At 32.8% G+C, this 22,264-nt stretch overlaps 1 protein-coding gene across 4 annotated transcripts in view; it reads left to right on the forward strand.

Annotated features, from left to right (window-relative positions):
• The window catches only part of LOC134683141 (uncharacterized protein DDB_G0284459-like), a 29,726-nt gene that overhangs the window by 915 nt on the left and 6,547 nt on the right, over positions 1-22,264 (forward strand). For 2 of the 4 annotated variants that reach the window (XM_063542255.1, XM_063542256.1), the window contains exons 2-14: positions 6,055-6,265; positions 6,804-6,985; positions 7,600-7,683; positions 8,965-9,083; positions 9,610-9,695; positions 10,685-10,723; positions 12,277-12,521; positions 13,227-13,427; positions 13,961-14,181; positions 15,033-15,140; positions 15,751-15,869; positions 16,581-16,700; positions 18,118-22,199. In XM_063542255.1, the coding sequence (XP_063398325.1) occupies positions 6,067-6,265; positions 6,804-6,985; positions 7,600-7,683; positions 8,965-9,083; positions 9,610-9,695; positions 10,685-10,723; positions 12,277-12,521; positions 13,227-13,427; positions 13,961-14,181; positions 15,033-15,140; positions 15,751-15,869; positions 16,581-16,700; positions 18,118-22,199 (5,805 nt within the window). In that variant the 5' untranslated portion in view covers positions 6,055-6,066. The remainder of the gene's footprint in view (positions 1-6,054; positions 6,266-6,803; positions 6,986-7,599; positions 7,684-8,964; positions 9,084-9,609; positions 9,696-10,684; positions 10,724-12,276; positions 12,522-13,226; positions 13,428-13,960; positions 14,182-15,032; positions 15,141-15,750; positions 15,870-16,580; positions 16,701-18,117; positions 22,200-22,264) is intronic. The other 2 variants (XM_063542258.1, XM_063542257.1) reach the window with 2 other exon arrangements.

Consider the following 22,264-nt stretch of genomic DNA (forward strand, 5'->3'; position numbering starts at 1 on the left):
TAAAGAGAGATAACTCTGATTGTTATATACATTTGTAATTAACATTTTCTATTACTGTAAGTGTAATAAGCATTGCTGAGTAAATAATCAGTAATGATTTTAATCCAGTACAATTGCGCTGTATCCTATCAGCAAAATTAAGCTATAAATTTGCACAGTAAAGATAAAAATATGTTTTCTCCAGTTATCATTATCAATATATATTTAAACAAGTAATTTGTATTCTGGTATTTTACCTTCGGGAATTGGTTAATAACAACATGAGATAAAAAAAGTTTTTCTTTTGTGATTATATTAAGGACATAGATATAAAAAATGTACCTCACCCTCTTCTTGATTTAATCTTAGGACTGGTTAGCAGCCTTCACGCTTAACTTTTGAGTCCACAAGCTAGACGCTCATTTTTTGAAAGTTTTAGTTGGATCCTGTTGGCTTGTAGAGAAGAATTTTACAAGCCCAAGAGCAATTTTACAACCAATGCCGTAGGACTTGTGGTTAAGCATGAAGGCTGGGTTAGGCTGTTCACAATTGGGTAAAAGTTCTAATTTTCAAATAGAGGTGTTTTTTTCTGTTGCAGTTTCCACCCTTACAAAATGATTACTTGTTCTGATTTAAGAAATAATTGATGCAAGCTATACTTTATTGTAGTTTTAACATGGGTAGGCATTAAATTCGTGATTATTTTTTCCTAAGCGATAGTGAGGGCCAAAATAACTCGAATATAATGCCTACCCATGTCAAAACTACAATAAAGTATAGCTTGCATCAATTATTTTGATTCTGAATAGGACAATTAAGGTAATTTCTATGTCCGATAAGTATAAGTGTAAAAGCGTTTGTGTAGGCTCTTCCATGAACCTCCCTTTTTTGTTTGTAAAGAAGCAAATGGCTGGCACTGTGATTTTTCAGAGGGAGGAGTTTGAACAGTCAGCATGAACGGTTGTACTATCTAGGTCAGATATGTCAATTTCAGAATGCAACACATTAGTCATAATGAATGAATTAGTAACATCATGTGCACCATTAAAGAGTTTTAAAGTTAAGGAAATATATTAAGTGCATGATAATTTGATAAAATTCATTATTCTTAAGAAGTCAATATACGCATGTGCAAACAAATTTTATTGGATTTAGAGCATGGGTTTGTTCACAAAGCGAAAGAAGCACATCATATTAGAATTTCCAATTATAATTTTTTAGCTCACCTGTCCCGAAGGGACAAGTGAGCTTATGCCATCACTTGGCGTCCGTCGTCGTCCGTCATCTGTCGTCGTAAACTATTCAAGAATCTTCTCCTCTGAAACTACTGGGCCAAATACTTTCAAACTTTAACTGAATGTTAGGGTATCTAATTTATAAATTGTATCCGAAATTTTGATCTATCAACAAACATGGTCACCATTGCTAAAAATAGAACATAGGGGTCAAATGCAGTTTTTGGCTTATAACTCAAAAACCAAAGCATTTAGAGCATATCTGACAAAGGGTAATATTGTTTATCAGGTCAAGATCTATCTGCCCTGAAATTTTCAGATGAATCAGACAACCCGTTGTTGGGTTGCTGCCCCTGAATTGGTAATTTTAAGGAAATTTTGCTGTTTTTGGTTATTATCTTGAATATTATTATAGATAGAGATAAACTGTAAACAGGAATAATGTTCAGCAAAGTAAGATTTACAAATAAGTCAACATGACTGAAATGGTCAGTTGACCCCTTTAGGAGTTATTGCCCTTTATACAGTACACCCAGAGAGTATGTAATCGCGAACTCTAATCACCGATTTCCGTGTGTAGCGGATTGACACTCGAATCACGGATTATACTCCCAATTTCCTCCAAAGATTCTCTCCCAACACCGAGTGGCTGTTAATTGGTTTATTGCCCATCGCATGAACTGAAAATTAATGACGCGTTACAACATCATCGGATTAGCCAGATTTATTACCTTTGTACATTTAATCGATCTTGATTGCACCTGTGTTCTTTAAAATACGGTATTTAAATGTCATTTCATTGTCAGATAAAAGTGTGACATTTTTATTAAAATAAGATAATTATTTTTGTATGTATATGCCCATGTCATTGTTTTATGACAGGCAACGTACAACGTATAAAATACGAATAAAACACTTATTTTGTATTTTCATTATCGTCCGATCCGGTCATAATTTTTGTTTTTTCAACAAAGATGATTTTACCACAATCAGTACCTTTTATGACCTACTCAGTGAGCAATATTCGGTTCATTAATAGTTCAATATTATATAATTAATATCAACTGACTTAAATCAAAATGATGTTTTTACGGTTATATGTATGAGCAATATTCGGTTCATTAATAGTTCAATATTATATAATTAATATCAACTGGCTTAAAACAGAATGATGTTTTTACGGTTATATGTTCAATCTAAATTAAACCCAAGAGTTAATTTATCAGATCAACAAGTGAACTCTGTTTAATACTTTCAATTTATTTTGAAATGTAAAATATTATGTTTCACTACCTCGGTAGATTACCGACTTGAAATATTTGAATTTAAAAAAGAAACTGTAAAGTGACAAATAGTTTTGTATGTATGCAATGTGGCAGCCCTTTATTCATAAATACTGAGATACATTCGCCGCCTAGACACAACACAATAATCACAACCTTATTTATTTATATGGAGAAAAAAATCTTGTGTTTTTTTATCCGTAATGATCTGTTATTGATCTTTAATTCTTTAAAATAAAATTGGATTAGCGCAATCCGTCCATATTTTACTGCTTGTTAAAATCCTCGGCAAAATATAAATAGAAGTATTTCAACAATTTATAAAATAGAATATTGAAATGAAATTATATCGTATTTCACGAAAGAAATATGTAAAAAAAAAATTGGATCAGATTTTTACGATATCGACAAATTTTCACAGAGGATCTCTACCAACGCCCATCAGGAACTGAAATACATGCATCCTGTTTTCATCTACCATTTATAATATATAGTGTTGACTATGGACGTATAAATAATGTCCGGTTTTATGTCCTCTGTTGACTGAGAAACGTAAAAATAAAAGACTGATGTTGGTTTAATCAGAAAAGGACTATAATTTAGAATCCGGTTAATCAATTGTAAAAGGACCTTCTAGAACCTCAATCTTAACGCACACACATTTATGTCAATTTTTTACAAAGCAAGTTTAAACCTTGTTGAATGAACTTTCCCACGGTTATCCAGAATGGTCACCTGAGTTTACTGTTACATGATACTATTTCCCGCCAAATAAAAATCTCGTGGACAAAATTGATGTCACTATTTTTAGCATTCAATATTGTGAGCGAAGTCAAGTTCAAGTTCAACTACGCACTGTTGATCACTGAGATGCGTATCTTCTTCCCACGGCAATTAATTGCTTTAAAAATATTTAAAGATCACTCTTCTAAATACAACACAAAAGTTTACATTCATTGTGCGTAAATGAATATTATGCAACGACCAGTTGATGCAGCTATAGAAGTAATCCTGTTGTAGCCGAAATGTATTATTTATCCTAAAGTAATGCTAACAAACCGTGAAGAGAAAATGCCGTAGACTTATTAAGCATAAGGAATAGTGAATAGTATTTTCTTTTTTTCTTGCATATTGCATATACAAGTTTTAAAACGTTATTTTCTTTCTTTCTCACATTTTAAACCTTCAGCGTTAATTTCCATTTATTTTCACGCAAGTATAAAATTGAGAATGGAAATGGGGAATGTGTCAAAGAGACAACAACCCGACCAAAATAAAAAAACACAACAGCAGAAGGTCACCAACAGGTCTTCAATGTAGCGAGAAATTCCCGCACCCGGAGGCGTCCTTCAGCTGGCCCCTAAACAAATATATACTAGTTCAGTGATAATGAACGCCATACTAATTTCCAAATTGTACACAAGAAACTAAAATTTAAATAATACAAGACTAACAAAGGCCAGAGGCTCCTGACTTGGGACAGGCGCAAAAATGCGGCGGGGTTAAACATGTTTGTGAGATCTCAACCCTCCCCCTATACCTCTAACCAGTGTAGAAAAGTATGTCTCTTTTCGTAACTTAAGTTATATAAATTACCGATAAAATAAATCGAGATCATAATCAAGTATAGAATTTTTTTTTATAAAACTTTAATGCAATTGTAAGCATTAACAACAACCTTTTGCTTTTTAAAACTTTTATTTTGTAATCGTAAAATGGAAATTGCTTAGACTTTTTAGCATAACAGATAGTGAATAATACTTTCTTTTTTACTTGCATAAACAATTTTGAGACCTGTAATTTTTCTTAACACTGCCCTAATTTATTCAGCGTTAGTCTCTGTTCATTGTTACACAATTATATCTCTTTTAGTAAATTAAATATTTATTAACTGATAAAAAACCGAAGTCAAAATCAAATATAGTTTGTTTTTAAAACTTGATTTAAATGTACAGAGTCAGTGCAATTAAAAGAATTAACAACAACGTTTTGATTTTTATTTAATCTTTCAATTGTTTCAAGCAATCAGATATAAACTGATAATCAATAGACAGGAAACGCAATTGTTTAATTACATAAGAAATCTCGCATACCTTGACTGTCGCTTGCCGGCATAGATCAGAAGGATTAGGGCAATTAATTACCTGGTGTGACACCGCGTCACTCCAGACTGGGAGAGATGTCGCTAATACAATAAACAAAAGGTAACGGATTTACGCGAAAGAGAATTTAGGGAGTGATGTCGGAGTTTCCTGGTGTCGGTGTATGGAGTATGGGATGGCTTTAACGAAAACTGTACTGTAGTCAATTTTTAACCATTTTTCGTAAATCTTAAAAATCTTTTACAAAATTCTTCTCCTCTGAAACTACTTGGCCAAATACTTCCAAACTTTAACTGAATGTTCCTTAGGGTATCTAGTTTGTAAATTGTATCCGAAGTTATGATCTATCAACAAACATGGTCGCCATTGCTAAAAATAGAACATAGGGGTCAAATGCAGTTTTTGGCTTATAACTCAAAAACCAAAGCATTTAGAGCAAATCTGACCTGGGGTGATATTGTTTTTCAGGTCAAGATCTACAATGTATCTGCCCTGAAATTTTCAGATGAATCAGACAACCTGTTGTTGGGTTGCTGCCCCTGAATTGATAATTTTAAGGAAATTTTGCTGTTTTTGTTTATTATCTTGAATATAATTATAGATAGAAATAAACTGTAAACAGCAATGATGTTCAGCAAAGTAAGATCTTCAATTAAGTCAATTTGACCAAAATTGTCAATTGACCCCTTAAGGAGTTATTGCCCTTTAAGGACTTTTTTCGCAATTTGTTCATCATGTTGACTTACTTTAAAAAATCTTCTCCTTTGAAACTGCTGTATCAATTTCAGCCAAACTTAGGCTAAATGAGTTTCAGAGTATTTAGTATAAATTTTATATTTTATTTCCTTGTATGTCAAGAAACATAGCTACTATGGCTAAAATAGAACATAGGAGAAAATTATTATTTTTTTTGGCTTTTGAAGAAAATAGGACGATCCAAAAAACATTTAAATAAATTGAAAAGCCAAAATAATCATTGATGAGAGATTTAACCAAAAGAATTAAGGTGAGCGATTCAGGCTCTTGAGAGCCTCTTGTTTTATAATCTTACATAAAGTCTAAACATGTTTTACAAAACATATTGTATGGAAATATTAAACTACTGAAAATGTTCCTCCAAGAGATTATAAAAAAAAATTCCCTGGTGGTTCTTGAAAATGTTGAAGAAATTTGCTGGTCCTAGCTATTTATCTCTATTGAAATAGACCAAATTTGGTCTTTGCAAAATTTTTGGTGCTCAAAACCTTCGGTCTCACTATTTCAGAACTCTGTAATCCATTATGTCATGATTGTGAATGTTTCTTTGTACTCTCTCAAAGTATGTCATACATGTACATGTATGTAAGTCAATGTTGACAAATAGCAGGGCTTTTTCGACAAACTGAAAATAAAGACATGAAAGATATGGAGTTGATATGACTATTCCTTTTAAAATTTATCAATTCTTATATGTAGATTGAAGTTACCATGGATGCTTTTAAAGATCTGAGAGAATTCTCCCCTCCTGCAGAGGATCTAGACAAGGTGGCTGAAGAGGTGGATATGGAGGAGGAGGATGAAGACAATTCTGAAGAGGAAAGTGAAGATGACGACGAAGAAGATGACGAAGAAGAAGGTGATGAAGAAGGAGGAGATGATGAGGAAGAGGAATTAGGAGAAGATGAAGGTATGGGGAAAGATTCAGTGTTTCGATCGTTGATAAGATTTGTCCTTGGCTGTATGGTCTTGGAAAAAGATAAAACTGCAAGAATTTAAAATATTATAATAAAAGATGTGAAATGTGGTATGTGTTCCAATGAGGCAACTCTCTATCCAAGTCACAGTTTGTAAAAGTGAACTATTATAGGTCAAAGTACAGTCTTCATTACAGAGCCTTGGCTCTCTCACAATAGATAGCAAGCTATAAAGGCCCCCCCAAAAAAGCACTTTCGAAGACGAAGAATATCAAATGCTTTCACCAAATCTTTGTACTTATAAAAAAACAGTCTATAGTTCCTATTTTAGTTTTGGATCAAATAAGTTCCCCTTTTTAAATTAAAACATATTCAATAGCTGCTAAAATATCTTGTAATCAATTTAGATTTTCTTACAAGAAAGATATAGGAAGATGTGGTGTGAGTGCAAATGAGACAAATAAATCACCCACCAAATAACAATCTTATAGTAAACCTTCACATATATTGACCATGTTGACCTTTTTTCAGAATGGGAGACTGATGAAGAAGAAAATGAAGATAGTCAGGATGTTACCTTGGTTACCAGTGACGACGATGGGGAAGGAGAGAACTGCCCAATCTGTCTGAACAAGTTCCGTGACCAGGATATTGGAACACCTGAATCATGTGACCATTGCTTTTGCTTAGAATGTATACAGGAATGGTCAAATGTATGTTAAATCTAAAAAAAAACTTGTATTATAAGTTGTATAAAAATGAACAGATGTGGTATGAATGCCAATAGGTTCCAATGAAATGAATGTAAGCAGTTAAAAGGCAACCGTACTGCCTTCAAAAATAATAAAATTACATACCATATAGTAAGCTATAAAAGATCTTGACATGAACAATGTTAAACAATTCAAATAAGAAAAGTCACACCTTAACCAACATTAATTACAATAAAACAAATATTCCTGAAGCTAATTTGACAGACATGAACCCACAACAACCACTGAACTACAGGCTTTGGACTTGGACAGTTAACATCCCTTTATACATAAATATATATATAAACATTCAATAATGTAATACAAGAGAATTTAAAAAATGCAAATATTCATATATCAATGAATCAAACTAGATGAAAAAAAAAATATATATGGAATATTCAATCTATGAAATTAGAAATTGAAATTTGTCCAAAGGGCAAGATATTTAATGTGTCATGATGAAATTTATTTGTAACAGATTATGGTTCAATCAAAGTATGGTAGTTTACATACAACATTAATTTTGCAAATTATTGAAATATGGTAAAGTTAGAGACTATTTTTTATTGTAGAATGTTAATACATGTCCAGTGGATAGACAGGTTTTCCATTTGATTTTAGCAAAACATGCCTATGGAGACAAAGTCTATGAGAAGGTAAGATGGGTTTAGAATAGAGCTAGAAACACATTTTGATCTTCACAAACAGGGCACCACCAATCAAGTTTTAATAAAAGTGCATTCCAATGCCCAATACAATTAAATCTGGAAAAGCCCTAACAACAGACAAATATTAGGAGTTTACAAGTAATTAGAGCCAAATTAATTAATTGGCTAAAGATCCACATGTACCTGTTGTGTTTGCTTGAGTCTGTCTTTAACAAATAATTTCAGCCATGTAACATTATAAGTTAAAGTCAGAAAACTGGGCATGGATACTCATCACTTATTTTAATGTGTCTTTTAAACAGAAGGAAACTGTACATTGAAAGTCATGGTCAAAAACTTATAAATTTTAACAAATTTAGCAACACAAATGCATGCATAAGGCACACAAGTACACAAGTAGCTTTCACTCTTCAAATTTAGATCACTTGAGTTCAGCAATGAAATATTTAACACTGCTTATAGACGATGTATATCTTACAAGGAAATAATAACCATATTAAATTACAATGTTGAGCATAGTATCAAAATTGTTTGTAAGTCCAATATCACTTGTAGAAGTCAGCCTAAAGGATGTTCTTAAGATAATTATAAAAAATCACGAAACTAAAATTAATACTACATGTTGGAAGAGCACCAATTAATGAAACAAAATAAGCTAAAAAATTTGGGTCCCTTATGGAAAGAACAAAAATCAAGAATCTTCTTAAATTTTGGAAAACAGCCTTTTATGAGCTACTGAAGTCTATTATGAAAAGAAAATTGGGTGTCATGGTGCAAAATATTTTAATCTGCATTGATGGTGAATAAAAAAACTAAGGGAGTCATAATATTGAAATCTAAGTTGTATTTGATGATAATACATAACATATATAAAGGTTTTGGATGAACACGGATGCGGCCACTTTCATTTTTGACAAAAACCATCTGAAAAGTGATGTTTTTTGGCATATTTGATAGATTTTTCATAATTAAGCTTGAATCTGAGCTTTTTTAATGACTGAATCAGTCAAAATCTTTCACATACACGAATTGAATCAATTGGAATAGACACTTATGTGTTTAAAAAGTGTCCAAAATCTTTCTTTAGATGAACCTGAAATTTGAGGCCAAAATCGGTCCTTACCGTACCTACTCCTTTACATTATAGTATGTGGTTATTTCTCTCATTGAAGGCTATAATGTGTCACATAGTTTTTTTACATCCTCCTCCTTTATGGTCAAATTCTCATTGGCAATCCTACATTATTTTTGATGATATTTTATTTTTAGATTCCCGTAAAAGATAAGAAGATTGAAGATGAGGAAGATGAGGACCCTACATATTGTGAGATTTGTGGTCGTTGTGATAGAGAAGACCGTCTGCTACTATGTGATGGTTGTGATCAAGGGTACATAAATATTTAAAGCCAAACTATTGTATAAATTATAAAATATTTGATCGTCTTATTAACTTGTTCTCGCTGTATTGAAGACCCATTTGTGTTCTTCAGCTGTTATCTGCTCTTTGGTCGGGTTATTGTCTCATTGACACATTCCCTATTTCCATTCTCAATTTTATAAATTATCTCAATGTTTAAATTAATAGAGCTTTGTGGTGTTCGTCAATGATAAAGGTTAATCAATGAAAACTAAGAACAACAAAATATCTAAATTTCTTAAAGAGTACTTCCCTTGTAGGGCATTATTTGATATACAAAAAAAATAGGAAGTCCAACTATTTGTATTTGATAATCTTTAAGTTTAAATATTTAATGAGTTCAAAAGATCAAATGATGCGTCCACAACTCAATTAGTTTATTTGCAAGGTCATCTGGTTATACACTTTTAAAAAATGACTTGACTCAAACAAATTCTATAAAAAGAAATCCTGTTATTTTTGTATTTAGAAACTAATGATATGCCTGTATGTTGTAGATACCATTGTGAATGTCTTAACCCTCCACTTCAAGAAATACCAGTAGAAGAATGGTTTTGTCCAGATTGTGCTCAAACTGAAACAGGTATGACACATAATAACATGTGTGTTGTTTTTCATTTTGTAACTGCCCCTTTCAAAGGGAGGGAGAAGGATGTGGTTGTTAATTGTAATTATCTTTATAAATGCATTAGAGTTACTGAGGAATGTTTAGAATTTGTTTTGAGAGATAAATGCTACATCAAAAGATTCTTCAGTTCTTTGTCAATAGACCACTTTCAAATTCTTGCACTGTCTCACAATGTCTTTGTTATAACGTCAAGTAAGAACTGATTATTCAATGACAACATTTACACCAATTGACCTCTGGTCATTCATAAAAAAAACCCATCAGATTTGTGTATATTAGACTTCTGTAGAATAAAACGCCTATTTTAGGTTTTTGTGTATTTTTTGTATTTTTTTGGCAAATTGAGATGGTGTTATTGTAGAGGGAAAGGGTTATTAGAACACTTGTAGATTTGTTAGACACTTTTAATCTTTTTTAATAATTTGAACTTTAAAAAGAGTTGTTAAACATTTTTCCATAGAACAGAATGACTTAATATTTGATAAGCAGCTTAGCAGTGAAGTGTAGGAAAGTTTAAGCTCCATTCTGATTTGTCTACACATACTTACCCTGCTTACTGACTGCAAATACTTTAAATAATGAGTGGGGTAAGAATCGCACAGTGACTTGTTTATTCTTCTTTAATTCGGTTACATATACAAGTCAGCCAAGGTTGGTTTAATTATTACTAAAAAAACTACATTTTTATGTTAAAAAAAATAATTTTGCATCAAAAGTAGTTTGTAACTAGGGGCGTAGCAGCCTGTATGGCAGACATGGCTTTCCCCGTATCAATAATTTAAAAAATACCATTGCCGTACGCGTCATCTTTATGATACCTTTCTGGAACAGGCACTTTGCCAAACCAATATTTAAGTGTCTGCTACACCCGGTAAAAATTATTTAGATATAGTTTGCTGTTATATTTGATTATAAATCAATTCCTTATGTAAATACCTTTTAAGTGTACAAAAGAGTAGATCCCAAAGAATTTATTATGTTTGGTAAGTTTTGAATTGGTTTTAGTTTCTTGATTTTTGCATGCAGTTTTACTTCCACAAATTATTTATATATTATATTATTATAATGTTTGAATTTGATTTTTTTATAATCTTACTTTTAGTTTAAAAAGTTAAGAATTAAAAATGTTTTTCATGACCCAAATTTGCAGACATGTATATAGATTATGCAAATGGTTTGTATATCCTTGCCTAATACATGTTCATGTATATTAAGTTTGTTCAGTAAACAATGGTGTGGTCTTGTTTGTTATTATTTCCTTTGCTCATTTTCCTGCATTTAAAAAATAAAGCATTTCCTGGTCATCAAATTTCAAATATTTTCATTGAAATGTGCCTTCAACATGTTCTATATATAACAAAAGCATCAAATAAAGTAAATGTGCTATGAAGGACTTATTATTATACTTCACTCCCAAAACTTGCTTTGGTGTGGACCTTAAAACATGGCTAACTGTCTGGAGCTTGTCGTTAAAATTGTATTCTGCTTTTCTTCTACATTGGTAGTTTATTATCTGATGTTGAATTTTTGGTTGATGTGGACTTCTTGTATACTTAATTTCATGGTTCTGAAGCACTTTGCATATAACATTTATAAACCTAAAAGAAATTTATATTTTATTGAAAACACAAAAACAAGTTCCTGTCAAATTATTATGAAACCTCGATAAAAAGCTGCATTGATGGTGTGTGGGATGTGTGCTAGGAGGATTAAACCAAATACTTTTAAATTGGTAGATGTAAACAATATAAGTAGGCTGAGTTAAAGCTGTGTATAGGTAAATTTTATTAATTGATAATATCCAATCAATTAGATATAATGTATGCAAGTTTAAAACTGCCTATAGAGCCCTGGTGTAGTGGTTAGTGCATCAGACTACTAACATAATGGTTCATGGTTCGATCCCCTTTCCAGCGAGAAAATTACAGGGACTTAATTTTCAGCTCTCCCTTCACACTATTTCCGAGTATAGTCTCAAGAAACGAAGATAGTCTGTCAGAAGGGGACGATAAATGGCTGGCCCGTGTTAAGAGAACAATATCTTTTGCACGTAAAAGACACCCTTTTAGATTTCTAAAAAGAGCAGGTTAATGCCACTACAATGCAGCACTCGCACCCACAAAGTGGAAAGGGATTGATATAAGTTGTAATAAATTGTTTCCCAATTGACTTTTAAAAAAATATGTTTAAACTAAATCAGCCTTTTTATATTGTTTTCAGATGTCAATCTAAGTTTCAATGCTTGAGCAAACATTTAAACAAACAAAGCAAAAAAGTCAACCAGACCTTTGTCTTGCTAGCATTATGAAAAGAGCTGTTAAGTTCAATTTTTAAAATTTTATTAATCTAGTTGAAATAGGGGAAAGTTTATACATAAAACTCTTCGCTGAAAATCCTTTCCATAATATTTTGTTTTGCTTGATAAGAATTTGTTAGACATCTTGATGAGAAAGATAAGCACCGATATAAAACCTATTGTCTTAAAATATTCCTGAGAAATTTAACTAACAGTTAAACATAACTGATATATTTTTAGAAGCAATTACTGTAAACGATGATGAGGAAATAGCAGAGCTGATTTCTGAAAATACTGATGATCTTCCGCCTCTGCGACCACAAAGAAGACAGATTGCTAGAACTAGAGCTTCAGAGAGAGTACGGGAGCAGATTATTGAAATAAGATTACAAAGAGCTGATCGTACTGCAAGATCAACAAGACAGAGGGCTATTATATCGTCAGATGAAGAAGAGGGTAGTGACAGGATGGAAGAGACTAGCCAGGTATAGTTAGAGAGAGTATTTCTTAACAGCAGCTTACTGTGTTATCTTTATTACTGAATCATGTATACATTGAGTGGGTCTTAGTAAACCAGGAAATCAAATGTTAACAAAATACAATTCTAATGCAACATTCCTTGTAACATTTATTTTGATTGGATAAACATCACCAATTTTGATGCCATCAATTCACAATTGATGCTTTGAAAATGTACGAGCAAACCCATACAAGGTTTTGCATATGAAGAATATATGACTTGATGTTGTTTTCTGTCAGTTTTATAAGAAAGGATATATTAAACAATTTTGTATTTTAAGCTCAGAAGGCATCAATTTGTGATTTTATGAGGTCAGAGCTTAAAATTCAATACAGTAATCTTAAGTTATGGTGAATTTGTCAACCTGTATTTGGTATTCCTGAAATACAACTTCTCCTCAATTGATGGAATTGGTACTACAAAAATATATATAAAATCAATAACATTTCAGAACTGACCAAATAGGAGTAAATAGGAGTAGCTTAAATGCAAAAAAATGTAGTTTGAAAATTTTTTGATTGGCGACCTCAGAAGATATTTTAACAAATTGTTCTAACTGTTTCTTATAAACTTCGGCATCTCTGAAATGTTTAAAGGGTTGTGATGTCAGACTTCAAATTTTTAATCAGACAAAATGATAGACATATTTATTATAAAATGTCCATTTCAGGCTACCACAAGTGCACCTGTGCCTAGAAAAACACCAGTCAAAAGGAAGACCACAAAGAGGAAGAAAAAGGTGGTCAGAAAAAAATCTAAATCAACCACAGGGAAGAAAAAGACTACAAAAAGAAAAGGAAAGAAGAGACGAAAAAGAAGAAAAACTACTAGAAAGACCAGTAAAAGGAAACAGATTATTAAGAAACTAGTGGTAATATTGATGTTTGAATATTATGAAGTTTTTGGTGTGGAGATGGGTACTTACACATCTGTTTCAGGATTTTTTAACTTTCAGTACACCAACTAATTTTATTTATTTTCATGACGGATTTATATTTGAAACTAGTGATTTTTTTCATTAAAAAGTTAAAAAAATTAGATTGGCAATTTAAGTTTTAAGAATTACTTGTATGATAGACCAGAGCCTCTTTTCTTTATGAGTTTATACATCTTTGCAGATCCTGGACACTTTAATCTGACTCCTTGTGAAACAGCATATTTACAAAATTTAAAGCCTATGGTTCAAAATCCTTAACTTCTGCCTTTATTTAGCCAAAGATAATGTCTTTAGTGAACTTTTGTAGTGAACATGGTGAAACAAACATGTACAAAAACAGATCTTTGGAGAATAACCTGTGCATGCACAATGTTTTTTTTTCAACAAAGTTTTTACATGATTGAAAGGCAGCATCTTTTGCAACCGAATTCACTGTACATGGTATAAATCTGACATTTTCCTTTCAGGGTAAAATGGTGAATAGGGAAGTCAGGAAGGAAGCTATACCTACTACATCATTCAAGTCGAGAATTGCTAAAAATTTAGGGCTTTCAAAACCACCAACTGGTACTACCATTCCATTACAGAAGGCACCAGGAGAAAGGACTGTTGATTTGATGAAGAGCAATGTTGGCATTTCATCATTATCTGTCCTGGGTGATCGAAATGAATTAATTGGATTCACAGAGTAAGAATTAGTTATTTTTTTGGCAAAAAAGTGACAAGTTCTCACTTTTTGACAGTTTATTAAATTTCAATTTTCTTGGAAAGTTATGTAAAGAACAGTTTTTCTTGGAGAATTTAACTTGGATGTGTATACACTCTGCATACAAAGATTTGTATTTTTGCAATTTCCTGTCACTTTTCAAATAACTAGAATTTATATGTTGCTTGCACCGGTTCTCTTTCATGCCTTGTTTTCGACCTCAGTTTCAAACATAGAGCTGGTATACCAATGAGTATAATGCATGAAATTAAGGTGGAACCAAACACCTCAATTAAAAATTATTTGGTTTGTTTAATTTTCTTAATATTTGTCAAAATATTTACTTTGACCCTTTTGAAAAATTTCAAAAACTTGAACCACACACTTTATTGGGGAAAAAAAATCATTGAATTTATAGCACTCTATAAACAAACAATAATATTTCCTTTTAAACAATAGAACATGATTAAAATATTCATCTGAATTCTACAGAGTTATCTCCCTGTAGTGTAATGTACCACTTTATACCAAATTTTTAAGATGGATCAATTGTTGAGCAAACAAACACATTAGAATCTTATCATTGAAAACACAACTTTCCTATTATGAATATGATTCACATGGGGATTTTTTTTACATAATACTTGCAAATACTAACATTTAATAGAGAAGAAATAAGAATATGTATTCAACATTTCTATCATTTAAGACAGAAACATCTAGTGGACAAAGGTGGACAAGCAAAATTTCACATGAGTTGTGGTACAAATATGTGACGTACATGACGTAGGTGGAGAAATATTAATAAAAAAATCTTCGCTTCTTTTTTTCAGTGAACCTGACGAGCATCCTAGTACATCTGCTGCAAAACCTACCAAAAAGTCCAGATATTCTACTTTATCATTATTTTCACACAGACCAGTAGGAAAACCAGTCATAAAGTAAGGGTTATTCCATTAAAATGTATGGGGGAGGGTAGGAAGGGAAGTTTTTAATTATTGAATGTGGTTCGTTGTTTTATTTCATTATGCGTCTATTACCATTATGCAAAATTATCTAAAAAATGGTTCTCGGTTGAAGGGATACGTTTAAAGTCCGTCCCTACCCTCCCACATACATTTTAATCCCTAAGCTATTTATATTTCGTTATATAGGGAACACCCTGTCTCTGGATCCATAGGCATTGTAAATACACCACCTCCTTACTTGGTGAATGGATATCAATGAAACTTTACACAGTTCTAGCACACTACGTGAGGATGTGAAGAAAGCAATATAATCTAAGTCCTTAGAGGTTTTATGGGCTCTTCAACATTTCTATTTGGTTTTGGGTTTTCAGAGCATTACTGAAGAGACATTTAATTCAACTGTACATTAGTTTCCAACTAAATGCAGGAGTTTATCCATATGGGTACTAAAAAGTTGTTAACCACAGATATTGGAAATAATATCATTTTAAAATTTATGTATCTTGTGTTTATAGGGTTGCATGTCTCATTGACTAATACCTCCATTTTTTTCAAATATAACATACATCTTTACTTATTACAGAATAGACGAAACACCCAGTTCTAGCTCAGGAGCTGCAGGCTTTGACCTTTTAGGCGGTATCATGGATAACCAAGCCATGTTGAGGAAAGATAGCAAAGATGTTACTATAAATAGGGATGGTAAGGTTACATACAGTAAAATAAAATCAAGGTTTAAATAAAATAAGTTTAATTCAGGGCTGTTCCATTAAGAAGAATAGGAGGAGTAGGATGAGACTACAAAAATCTCCCACAACTGAGTGACAAACTTTCTTTAAAGAATGTTGCACACGTCAGGTGTGGTATTGTTCTCCATGACCTAAATGAAAGTACCATCTGCTTAGCCTTATGATAGGATTCAATATTCTATATATAGGCCCTTGGTCAATTTTCAAATTCAAAACATTCACTGCACTCCAATTCTAAATACAGAATAAAATTAAATGTTCAACAAAGGTCAAATTTTCTATAGACTTGTGTACAAAACTCACGAAATAAAACACTATGAAAATATGATTTTTTTATCTCAATCCTCTGAATTTGTTATTTAACAACACAAATGAATCAACATTAGTGAAAAAAAAACTGATTAAAGATTTATAGATACTGCCTTGCATGCATAGTAAATTTTGCTTGGCTTAAAATTGCTTGGCTCAAAATTTGCTAAATGGCTTTTGGAGTCTTAAATAAAAAGAAAAATGCATGTTATACGGCAAAATATTTTACCTTGTATCATAGGAGTCCTAACATTCCAACTAAAAATCCCTAAACCTGACCCAAGTACTCCTTAAAAATAAAAAATTATACAATGAAACAGGAAATGTATAATATTAAAGTAACATTTCTTTGTAGGATCATTAACCAAAAAGAAAGAAGTGGAAAAGAAACCAGTTAGGAGACCATCAGGTCCTCTGTTGTCGCCAAAATCTAAAATAGCGTTATATGACGATTTACCTCCCCTGGAAGATTCAGGTACATTTGATGATGTCATGTTTTCTGAAATCAATCAGAATTCAAGTTTACCGTTAGATTCGTCATCCACTGTATTAGATACGACTTCAACGCTCGATTCATCTGTAACTAGTCAGGGCACCGTTGTTATTGATGTGAAAGTTTTAGACAATACAACTGACAGTGAGAGAGAAATGAAGGGAGATAATAATGTCAAGGAATTATGTCTCCTTGATGATAGCTTTGGTGAAACTCTGATGGGTAAGAATGAGGCCAGGCAGAAAAAAATTGCGACAACAAGCAGGACTGGATTTTAAAATAAGTTGTATCTAGAAAGTGGTTGCTAGAAATGCTTACCTGGTATTCAGTAGATATAAGAAGATGTGGTATGACTGCCAGATGAGATAACTCTCCATCCAAGTCCCAAAATATAAAAGTAAACAATTATAGGTCAGAGTGCATTCTTCAACTCAGAGCATTGGCTCACACCGAACAGCAAGCTGAAAAAGGCCCTAAAATGACTAGTGTAAAACCATTTAAACCGGAAAACCAAAGGACTTGTTGATAAAAATAATTAATTGGTATTAAAAACCGGGTTGCTTAAAATGAATTTCTCGTATCAGGGACTGGGTAGCTCAAAATGGTCAACTGGTAATTAGGACTTTGTTTTTCAAAATGTTTAACAAGCAACAAGATTTTAAGTATTAATCAATCTGCTAGATATATTCAGGGATTTATTGCTGATCAATAAGAATTTACAACCGAGTCTTAAACATTATTTAACCATCAGTTTCAGGAAGAAGATTTAAGATAAACAGGGTTACTTTTTACTGTTTATAGGAGCATTTTGCTTCTAAATTTACAACATGCAAAAATCTCACTGTCGAATTAAATTTATTATAGAGGTCAAGACCGTTTATTTATAAGCCTGTTTAGTGAGCAAAACCTAACAATAAATTAATCAGTTATACAGTTATGAATACCAAAAAAAAATAACAGTGCTAAGAAATAATTTAATAAATTTCTAGTTTTGAACAAAATGTCATCAATGAACACATATAAGAGTTTAAGGTATACCATTAATTTATAAATGTTCAACAAATATAAAAAAAGAAGATGTGGTATGAATGAGACAACTATCCACAAAAGACCAAAATGACACAAACATTTAAAACAATTATAGGTCACTGTACGGCCTTCAACAATGAGCAAAGCCCATACCGCATATAGTCAGCTATGAAAGGCCCCGATACACATTTTCAAAAAACCTGCATGCAGATGTTGGCAAAAAAAAAAGAAATAAAATATCTACAAAAATACAATTTAATTCAATCCGTGAAGATTTGTACGTACCTAAAATAATGCATCCGCAGCATCATACAAAATAGTTTCATTAATTAAATGTGTTTTACATACAACTTATCTCAATTTATTTCAGCTCCACAAGATACTGATGAGCTGGTTTCTCCTGATAAAGGTACACAGACTGGGAGTAGCCTCATCAGTGACGAATCTTTAACTCAGCTGAAATATTTAGATAGAAAAATAGATACTAATGTGATTAAGGAAACGTTGTTTGAGGACCTACCGAAAAGTATTTATAGTGATTCACAGTTAAAGAAAGGAAATAGTGAAAAAACTAAAGTTGATCCGTGTAACGAAAGTGAGAAAAGCGATGCAAATAATGAAATTAAGAAAATTAATACAAAGGACGGAAATTCAGATGCTAGTACTAAATTGCAAAAGGAAAATAGTGATTCAAATAAAAGTGGAAATAGTGATAAAACTTCTAAAAATATGGAAATAATTAGTAAGAAAGAAAAAAGCAAAGAGGAAAAAATTAGCAACAAAGAAAAAAGCAAAGAGGAAATAATTAGCAACAAAGAAAAAAGCAAAGAGAAAGTGAAAGTGAAACGACTTAGTATTGAGGAAAAAAATAAAGTAAAAAAATCTGTGGTTAATAAAGATAAAAATGACAAAGTTTCTGAAAGTGCATCGTCTAAAAAAAGGAGTGAAAATATTTCGCAGTTGGATGATATTTCTGATGAAAGTAATGGGTTTCATGAGGATCTTGAGGAGAAAGAACTTGAAGAAAAGTTGCAAATAGCGCAGGCTAAATTGAAAAAGTTAGAAAGTAAAGGCAAGAAAACAAGTAAGAAAGATTCTCATAAAGACAATAGGAAAGAAATACTGAAGGAAAGTACTAAAGAAAAAAACAAGCCTACTGCATTTTCTTCAGGCTCCTTGCTGAACGAAGGAAATTTGGAGTCAGAAAATGTGGGAAAATCGGAAAAAGATTCACATAAACATGATAAGGAGAGAAAGGATAAAAAGACAAAAGAAGTTGTTGAAAAAAGTGAAAAGAAAGTGAAAAAACACAAAGAAAGTGCTAGTGAGAAACAAAAAGTCAAAAAATCTAAAATGCCAAAAGAACAAACTGAGGAAGACGTCATTATTGCCACTCCGCCTCGTCAGGAAGTTGAAATAATTGAAATTCCTGACGATGACGACGAAACCGAATATGTTCAAAATTTAGATAAAAAGATTATAAAGTCCTATTCTGGATCTGACCATCAGAAACCTAGATCAAGACAAACTTTAGATCTCAAAAGTGTTGTAAAGAGGGAAAAATCAGATCGAGAGACAAGTGAAAAAGAAAATCGTAAAAGACGTGAAAGTGATAAAGACCATGAACGTGACAGAAGTAAGGAAAGAAAAAAGAGAAAATATAAATCACGTAGTAGATCCCGTGATCGTAGACATAGATCTAGATCTCACGAAAGATCACGTAGATCTCGTTCAAGGGACAAATATAGAAAAAGTCATAAAAGTAGGTCAAGATCGAGAGAAAAAAGCCGTAGATCCAAAGATCGTTGGTCTAAAGAAAGAGACAGATCAAGGGAAAGGGATCGATCAAGGGACAGAGATCGAGATAGATCAAGAGATAGAGATCGATCTAGAGAAAAGTCTAGAAAGCATAAAAGGAGAGACAGAAGTAGAGATAGAAGTTCAAGTAGAGAGAGGACAAAAATCAAAAGCAGAGAAAAAAGTAGAGATGGCAGTCGAGACAGAGATTATAATAGGTGGCGTGAAATCAGTCCAGAAGTGCCATTAAATATTTCAACTATTGACTCTGGTAGGTTAGATACAGGAAGGCTTATTGATTTGTTTGATGATAAGTGGAAGAAACGTGAAGACTTAAAGCAGGCTAAAAAGAAAAAGAAAAGTCGTGAATCTCCTGTTAAAAATTTACATCAATCACCAGCAAAACGACCTCTTGAGGATAAAGAGGAAGACAAAATAGACATACTAATGAAAAAAGCAAAACCTCTAATTGAAAAAAGAGAAACGGAGGTTATAGAAGCAAGTCAACCTATCTCAAAAATCATTGACATTTTTACAGAAAAGAATGAGTTTGATATGTTTGCAGATGATAATTCTGATATGGACACGGAAATTCCTGAGCCAGCACAAGAATCTGTGATTGTAATTAATACTGTTGACAGTTTTCATAAACATCGTTCAAATCTTGTTTCATTACCTTCTGTACAAGATGATGACAAAACAAATATTCATGATACAAATATTGAAAAAGAGAAAAAATCTGACAATGACAATTCAAACAATTCTATATCTGTGATAAACAATACAGTTGAAAAAACTATGAATAGTCCTGAATATGATCCAGCATTTCCGACTGATGATATGGAAGAGTCACCATCACCTTTGCAAGATGAAAAAAGTCCACCAGGAACTCCCGTGGAATATACTGATGTTAATAATCAATCAATGCAAGGAAATCCTCAGATCATTATTGGTGAACCACCACCATGTTCAGTGCCGATTGACGAAAACTTCCCAGGACTAAGCTTATCACCTCTTCCTCACCTTCCACCTCAGTTAGGAAAAGGAATTCTTGGGGAAGGAGGACAATTTATTCTTCAGAGAGGTGAGGCACCAATTGTGCAGCCTGATGTTCCAGTTGGAATCAGAATTTTACAAGGATTACGACCTGGAATGTCACCCCAGCGAGCTATGCTGATGAATCCATTAATAATGAACAGACCACCCCATATGCAACCTCGATTTGCTCGTTTGCCTCCTGGACATATGCCTCCTTTTGGGCTCCAAGTAACAACTCAGGATGGTGTGACATTACCAGTACAAGGACATTTTCAACCTAGAATGGCACATTGTTCTCTGCCACCTCAGCCTGGTATGATAAACGGTAATTTTGAAGGCATTCATACAGATACTTCCCAACCTCCTCCTCCATTTCAGCTGCTGCAGGGATCACCTCGTTTATCTGGAGATCCTCGTTTACAGCTGCCACCACATGTGCTTGCTCAGGGTCCTCCACCTGGTCATGCTGGTTCCCCATTGCAGATTCATCCTGGAATGGAACCAAGAGTGTCTGTACCAAGTCCACTTGTATCAATTTCTGGTCCACTTGATGGACCTCATATGACATTATCAGGACCACCAATCTCATTAAGTGGACCACTGCCTCATTTGGCTTTATCCAGTCATCCGATGTCTGTTCCTAATTCTCAGATTGGAATACCTAGTCCGGAGTTAGCATTAGGAAATCCATTGACTAAATTGCCAGCACTGTTAACAAGAATGCAGGTACCTCTGTCTAATCCACAGGATACAATGGCTAGTCCAGTCAGTGATCCAGAACCTGTTTATACTCCGCCAACACCAACCAATGACGACACCCCCTTCATGAACTTAGCAGTAGAAGCGTCAACACTTGCTAAAATATCTCGATCTCAGTCACCACAGTTAACTTCAAGTGCAGCTTTCTCAAGAAATAAACCTTTAATTTCTATAGCAAATCTAAAAACTTCACTTAATAATAAAATCATTAAAAATCTTAATCCATTGTCTTCAACAAGAAGTTCAAAATCACCTATAGATGAATATCCATCGCCTGATGAAAATGAAGGGGATGACATTATTAAAAATAGTGATGAAGATTCGGAGAAAACACAACCAAATGCTTCGGACCAGTTGAATCAACTAACAAAACTTCTCAATGCACAAGCTCAACTTGCACAGTTAGTGAATAAAAACAAGCAGACTTCTGTGAAGTCGTCACACAAAAGTGCTAAAGGTAGATCAAAAGATCATCCATTCAAAGTTCCTCTGCCTCCACGGATTAAAACAAGCAACGGAAAAATTGTGAAAGAGGCAGAATCTACTGATGTGGTCGATATGGACGTTGCTTCTCCTCTGGATGAAAGTAGTATCGAAATTCCTGATTCTCCCGATGACTTCGACAAAGTTGTTTTCGGTTCAAAACAGAAAGAAAATAAAAAACGAAGAGATAGACATGACAAGAAAGAAAAACGTAAAGACAAAAAGGTGAGAGATTCGTCATCGAGTGTGAAATTTAATGATGCTAGAAAAAAACCTGTTATGACAGTTAATGATGAAAATTTAAAAGATGTGATTAGGGAACTTGAATTGGAAGATGAGCCTTCATCAGCTGTGGAGCTGACTAATAAAGCGAAGGTAATTTCCAGCAAAGGGAGGCAACTTCTCAGATAATCTCTTTTCAAGACAAAAATTTAAAGATT

This window comes from Mytilus trossulus, chromosome 9 (genome assembly GCF_036588685.1).
Source record: "Mytilus trossulus isolate FHL-02 chromosome 9, PNRI_Mtr1.1.1.hap1, whole genome shotgun sequence".
Classification (NCBI taxonomy): domain Eukaryota; kingdom Metazoa; phylum Mollusca; class Bivalvia; order Mytilida; family Mytilidae; genus Mytilus; species Mytilus trossulus.